Source organism: Astatotilapia calliptera, chromosome 3 (genome assembly GCF_900246225.1).
Source record: "Astatotilapia calliptera chromosome 3, fAstCal1.2, whole genome shotgun sequence".
In the NCBI taxonomy this organism is placed as follows: Eukaryota; Metazoa; Chordata; class Actinopteri; order Cichliformes; family Cichlidae; genus Astatotilapia; species Astatotilapia calliptera.
Window position 1 is genome coordinate 23395010 of NC_039304.1, and position 7151 is coordinate 23402160.

The 7151-nt window shown below is 39.1% G+C and overlaps 1 protein-coding gene across 3 annotated transcripts; it reads right to left on the bottom strand.

The window, feature by feature from the left end:
- Positions 1 to 3553: 3553 nt before the first annotated feature.
- On the bottom strand, positions 3554 to 6580 carry LOC113019005 (sialoadhesin-like). 3 transcript variants are annotated; one of them, XR_003271904.1, is made up of 4 exons: positions 6129 to 6580; positions 5785 to 6048; positions 3892 to 4517; positions 3554 to 3776 (listed from the first exon to the last, which is right to left on the bottom strand). XR_003271904.1 is itself a non-coding variant. In XM_026162490.1 (3 exons), the coding sequence occupies exons 1-3, from the start codon at positions 6433 to 6435 to the stop codon at positions 4411 to 4413; spliced, it is 678 nt and encodes a 225-aa protein (XP_026018275.1). In that variant the 5' UTR covers positions 6436 to 6580; the 3' UTR covers positions 3554 to 4410. The 3 variants fall into 3 exon arrangements, 2 of the variants coding, with proteins under 2 accessions (XP_026018275.1, XP_026018274.1); XM_026162490.1 differs by having other exon boundaries at positions 3554 to 4517; XM_026162489.1 differs by lacking the exons at positions 3554 to 3776; positions 3892 to 4517 and having other exon boundaries at positions 5559 to 6048.
- Between the last annotated feature and the right edge of the window lie 571 nt (positions 6581 to 7151).

Below are 7151 nucleotides of genomic sequence, written 5' to 3' on the forward strand. Positions count from 1 at the left end.
GCCCAAAAGCACAAGGTGTGCAATACTCAGAGACATGGCCAAGGTAAGAAAGGCTGAAAGACGACCACCACTGAACAAGACACACAAGCTGAAACGTCAAGACTGGGCCAAGAAATATCTCAAGACTGGTTTTTCTAAGGTTTTATGGACTGATGAAATGAGAGTGAGTCTTGATGGGCCAGATGGATGGGCCCGTGGCTGGATTGGTAAAGGGCAGAGAGCTCCAGTCCGACTCAGACGCCAGCAAGGTGGAGGTGGAGTACTGGTTTGGGCTGGTATCATCAAAGATGAGCTTGTGGGGCCTTTTCGGGTTGAGGATGGAGTCAAGCTCAACTCCCAGTCCTACTGCCAGTTTCTGGAAGACACCTTCTTCAAGCAGTGGTACAGGAAGAAGTCTGCATCCTTCAAGAAAAACATGATTTCCATGCAGGACAATGCTCCATCACACGCGTCCAAGTACTCCACAGCGTGGCTGGCAAGAAAGGGTATAAAAGAAGAAAAACTAATGACATGGCCTCCTTGTTCACCTGATCTGAACCCCATTGAGAACCTGTGGTCCATCATCAAATGTGAGATTTACAAGGAGGGAAAACAGTACACCTCTCTGAACAGTGTCTGGGAGGCTGTGGTTGCTGCTGCACACAATGTTGATGGTGAACAGATCAAAACACTGACAGAATCCATGGATGGCAGGCTTTTGAGTGTCCTTGCAAAGACAGGTGGCTATATTGGTCGCTGATTTGTTTTTGTTTTGTTTTTGAATGTCAGAAATGTATATTTGTGAATGTGGAGATGTTATATTGGTTTCACTGGTAAAAATAAATAATTGAAATGGGTATATATTTGTTTTTGTTAAGTTGCCTAATAATTATGCACAGTAATAGTCACCTGCACACACAGATATCCCCCTAAAATAGCTAAAACTAAAAACAAACTAAAAACTACTTCCAAAAAAATTTTTTTGGGTTCATTGAGAACATGGTTGTTGTTCAATAATAACATTATTCCTCAAAAATACAACTTGCCTAATAATTCTGCACTCCCTGTAGATGAGCAGACATTTCCTCTCCAGTTTCCTTCATCTAACAATTTTACTGTTTGTGAACAAAACAATAACCACAAATCCACATGAACGTGAACACCAAATCTCCACATAACATCATTCTGTTGTCGAGCTAGTGGCAGAAAATAAAAATAAATAAATAAATGAATAAACCGCTATTTGGAAAAAGGTTTTTTATTTAATCCAAATCATCTAAAAATTTTAAATCTTCCAAAAAACAAACACACAAAAAATGTCCAGAGCTTTATTTTTTCTTGGTCTCAGAAGGATTTTCACAACAACACCCTTGTGATGCTTGATAATATAGAGACCCTACGATATTAGTAAGTGAATACCAAATACCTTAAAATCTGCTTTGAACAAGTACTTTAAGGATAAAGTGGGAAGAAATAAGTCCCTTTTACAAGAGACAATATAATTTCAAGGGTGTTAAAATATATAATTATGTCGTTTTCACGATATACATAATGAATAGTGCGTTTATCTTGGCATTGGTACCATTGTTGGCAGATCACAGAGAGTCCCTGCAGGTTGCAAAAACTTTCTCACTTCAGCAGGTCTAACATCATTTGGTGCTCGTCTTTTCGAGAACAGTCTTCAGATGGACTTTGTTATCACAAAAACAACATGAAACAACAAAGCAACAGGGACAAAAACTGAATCATCACCTCACATTTCACAATAAGAGTTCTGTTTTTTTTCTGACGAAACTATTCAAAGACGAAGATGCTGAGGCTAAGATAAAGTTACATGAAACCTAAATTACTGTGTCATTCTTCACAAGAAATTAAACCAAATGAAACTGATAGGTTTGTAGCTGACAATCAACAATACAAATCTAACAGAAACTAAACGTATATCTCAAACTGTTGATTGTAACATAAAGAGCAAGGACAAATTAATGGAAAACCTGAAGCCTTCTCTTCGACAATGATCAGTCAAGTCTGTCTACAGTTTTATTTTGTGTTGCGTGTTTTTGGTGAAATAAATAAATAAATAAATAGCCTAAACTCAAATACAACACAACATAATACAACAAATACAAGATACAGTAACTATAACTGTTCAAAGGCATACAAAAAGAGCAGTTACACAATAACTTTATGTGAGAAAACTTGACTTGCCATGACTTACAACAACTAAGGATACAAAGGTTACATGAGCAATAATCTTACTTGGAATTTGAGCAGTTTAATGATTAGAAATGAAAGTTTGTAACCTTGAAGATCAGATCTGACTGACTCAAATTAAAATTTGAATGCATCTCACTACAGTGAAAGCTTTTATGTAACACATAGTTGAATGTGTGACATGGGTAGGTTTACATCTTGGGATTTTTATCATTATCATTGTTGTTGTTGTTGTTACGATCCCCTCTCCTAGGGAGGCGTAACATACACGAGCCCTCACACAAGAAACTGAGTAAAACAGAAAACCGACAGGGCTTTTTCAACAGACCACTTTACATGAAGGCATTAACACAGACAATAGTAAAAGCTAAGAGTTAACTGAGGCAAGCTAGCATCACAAAACTCTAATCAAGTTAAGTTCAACCAGGCACCGAGGTTAACAAATAAAATTCAATGCTATGAACAGAGTTGAGCGAGCAAAGTTCAAAGAGGGAGGCAAGAAGGAAGCGTGTTCAGTCCTAAGCAGCAGACACAGAGCCACAGGTGGATACAATCAAGCACTCATTGCTTCCTGGAGCACCACCGGATCCCAGGCAGTCCAGTGTCTATTAGCAGGGGTGCACATAAGTGGTCTGCAGGTGCGCATGCACTGTCAAAATAAAAGACACGCACCAGATTAGAAGTTGCAATGTGTGTTTGCGTCCATATAAAAGGCACTGTTTTTGTTCGCTTGAGAGGGATTTTCACGGCATATTCTGCACCACATCTCTGTGCGTTCATCATTTGTTTGAAGCGCACCTGCGGACCACTTATGTGCACCCCTGTCTATGAGGGTTGACACACTGCAATCTGCATACAGGAGGGCTGGCACAGGGCTGGATTTGCTTGAAGAGAAAAGCGCTCTCACTCCCTCCGAGGCCCAGGGCCATAACAATTATTATTATTATTATTATTATTATTATTATTATTATTATTATTATTATTACTATTATTATCATCATCACCCAGGTTTGAATGGTGATTACCTAAAAAATGAGGCAGAGTGAGCACTGAGAAACATTTATTTTTGTCACCTGTCAACAGTGTAAACATGCTGATACCCTGAGTTACAGACAGAGGGCTTCATCGTACACTGAACGTTATTTTTAATTATTCCTGAAAAGTTTGTCTTGAACAGACATTGGGCTGCAAATCAAGGCAGCATCTATGTAACTTAATAGTCATTCACACATTTATCCTCAATATGAGTTTGATCCTTTTTGATTTCCTATAAAAATACTTCACCCAGATTTAAAATGATGCATTTTTAAAACCTAAAGTGTATTTTCCAACAGAAAACACAAAATGCACTCTTTGATGCTCCAGTTGTCATTTATTAGAACCCCAATAACATATTAAATGTTTTACAAAACACTATAGAGGGTAGTTACTGTCATATAGTTTAACATGGGCTGCATGATGATACGATGATTAGCACCACAGCCTCACAGGAAGACGGTCCTGAGTGTGAATCCATCAGTTTCCTGGTCTTCGGTGTGAAGATTGTATCTTCTCCCAGTGCTGGTGTGGGTTCTCTCCAGGCACTCCAGTTGTCATTTATTAGAACCATATTAATGTGTTAAATGGTTTACAAAACACTATAGAGGGTAGTTACAGTCATATAGTAACAAGGACGGCATAATGATATGGTTTTCTCACCACGGCCTCACAGGAAGACGGTCCTGGGTGTGAATCCATCAGTTGCCTGGTGTTCTAAGTGGAGTTTGCATCTTCTCTCAGTGGGTTTTCCAGCTTCCACCCACAATTCAAAGATATGCTAGGTTACATGGTTATTCTCAGATCTGTCTCTCACCAGTTCTGGCAATTTGTCCATAGCTCCTCTCGCCCTATGACAGCTGGGATAGGCTCCAGCTCTAGCTCAGCTGCAAAAACTGATGGCTGGATGGTTAAATACTTGCCTTATGAGTACATGTTTAACACCATTACATACACAGACTCCATAGCTGTTGGTGAACACATCCTTAAACATTTTTACTGCATCTTATCTTAGATGTTCTTAAATTCTTGGTTTTTTTCTTTGCGATTAATTTCCAGCATTTTCAAATAAAAAGCGAAACATCATGGCTGTACAAATCTAAAGATATATTTCAATATATGAGGGCAATGATATCAAAGAGGTCACATCACACTCATTTTCTCAGGTTTTCTACCATTAGCTCAGCGTATGAGTACATTTGCACCCAGTGTAATAATCACAGTGTAGAAGAGTTTCACCAGAATAGCACCAATCAGTCCAGGCACAGATACTGATAGCTGAGCTCTGACTGTAAGGAAGACAGAACAAAATAACAGAGTTGGCATAGAAAGTACCAAAAATACTGGCAGAATAAATGGGTGAAAGGCAACAATAAAGGAAGGAAATCAAACAATACACAGTAGAATCAATTAGGTAACCGACAAGGAAAGCCAAGGCAGAAATACAGGGCACAGGAGCTTAAAAGCTCTTGGACTTTATATATGTATTTCTCATATTTAACTTCTAATTAAGTATGTGTGGATAAGATGTGTGAATCAGAGCAGTCCTGCACAGGCTGTATAAAAGATGAATACAGCCTCAAGGTCTAATATGCAAGTATGTTAAACCTTCATTCTTTAATTGGCCAGCAGGTGGAGACTCCTGTGACTGGAAAGAGACTTCCAGTGCTATAGAAGTCTAGGGGAAGTTCCCTCACTCTGTGACCTCTTTAAACCTTTTTCTGTTGACTTGCTTGGCTCAGCCACGAATTTCTAGTCATAATGAATAAAATATGAAGTTCATTTAGTAAATTATGGCCTTTATTGAAATCAGAATGAAGGATTATCCAAGTAATGCTCACTCATGAATTAATTACCAGTCATAAGTTCTTGAACAATGAATGTGCATTGGACACCTCTTCCCTTATCATGTCCAGTTCAAAGTGGTAAAGCACTCAACTTGAGGTTTCATAAGAGTACTTCACTAAGTAATGGGTGGTGCAAGAATGGCTACATCCACTTTTTATACTGTTTATATTTTTTTTGACCATGCAATGTGCATGTGGACACACTGAAAATGTGTGACTGCATTTTAAATAGTTTCAATTCAGCATTCAATACAGTGCACAACAACAGTTACCTAAAGGCATTTTATATTGTAAGGCAAAGACCCTACAATAATACAAAGAAAACAGCGAAAACCCCAACAATCATATGACCCCCTATGAGCAAGCACTTTGGCGACAGAGGGAGAGAAAAACTTTCTTTTAACAGGAAGAAACATCCAGCAGAACCAGGCTCAGGGAGGGGCGGCCATCTGCTGTCTGTTGCGACCATTTGGGGTGAGAGGAGGAAGAAAGGACTGCCTCAATAAGGATTTTATGCTTCAGCAGTTGGAAAATAACAAAATCTTTTGAATATATGTCAATCAATCCTCAGTGACTAGTTTATAGGTGAAATTAGTCAATGCATTGCTTTTGGAGCACAATGAATATGTCAAAGGACAGACTGGGTGTATTTTATGTATCACGTCTACCACATTTCTTCTGAAACAGATGTCTTGTTGCCTGAACCCACCTTTGCCTTTGACAGCCATCCAACTCTGTGCTGACTGTCCTTTTGTTGGGTGTTCACACTTGTAGAACCCTTCATCAGATAAGGACACAGCTGAGAAAGTGAGGTTCCCTGCAGGCTGAGTACTGATTAAATGTCCGTCTTTGTAGAAGTTAGCAGAGAAATTAGAAGTCGCCCTGCTCTCTTCATCGTACTTGTAATAGCAGAAAAGTGTCACTGTTTCATCCTCTGTCACAGGAAGCACAGGGCTTTCCAGGATCACTCCATCTAAAAATCAAACCGTGCTATGACTCCTCAGCTCTATAACAGATACAAAGTCTAAAACATCAAATAGTAAAGAGCATTACATGTGACTGTGATGTTGATAGCCTCACTGCATTCCCCTCGATCAGACTCACACCAGTATGTTCCAGTGTCTGATGCATAGGTGTCCACAATAGTGCATGACGTCTGATTTGACACTCCCCAACCCGAGATACATGACTCAGCAGTTTTAGAGGTGTTTCTCTTCAGAGTCCAATTTCCAGAGTTGTCTGTCCCTTCACAGCTCAGCGTGATCGTCTCATACCAAAAGAACTGAGATCTGTCAGGATGGATGCTCAGCATAGCAGCTGGGGTTCGAAACATGAAATAAAAAGAAGAGGAAAAAAGCATCAGGCTGAGATTTGGTCCTTTTAAAACATGCAAGTCTGCAGACTTGTGGTAAGCCCCAGACACACAGGTCTAGAGACCCCATGGCAAGCATTGGTTGATAGAGAAAAACATGTTCTTCAACATTAAACCACCTAGTGAATGACAACTGTTGTGAAATCAGTTTTACCCCGGTTCTTTTTATTCCTCGAGCATCCAGAGACGGACTCAGTAGTCATTTTCACAAAAACTTTATTCATCTTTACTCATCTTTACTCGTCTTTATTTATCCTCATTTAAGCATGCATTCTTCTAGAAGGGAAGACTTGCCAGGCCGGTGCCCCTCTGCAAAATCTTCACTCATTTGTCTGTGAAACACAGTTTTGGAGGAGCGACCCCATCATAAAACCCCCCATGGTGTGCTGCAAACTCTGTGGCTGTGTCTATAGAATAGAATAGAATAGAATAGAATAGAATAGAATAGAATAGAATAGCCTTTATTGTCATTGTACAGAGTGCCACTCCCTTGGTGCAAGTTTCAATAATAAATATAAATGTAAAATATAAAAAGTACAAAAAAAAACCAATCGTAAGTACTCAAACAATAGTATGTACAATATATACAGGATAGCAGCATTAATATGATGACAGTATGAATAGCAGCATAATATAATGACAGTGACGGTATGGAATAGGTTCAATTGTTTTTGTGCTTATTTACTACGGTGATAGCTCTGGGA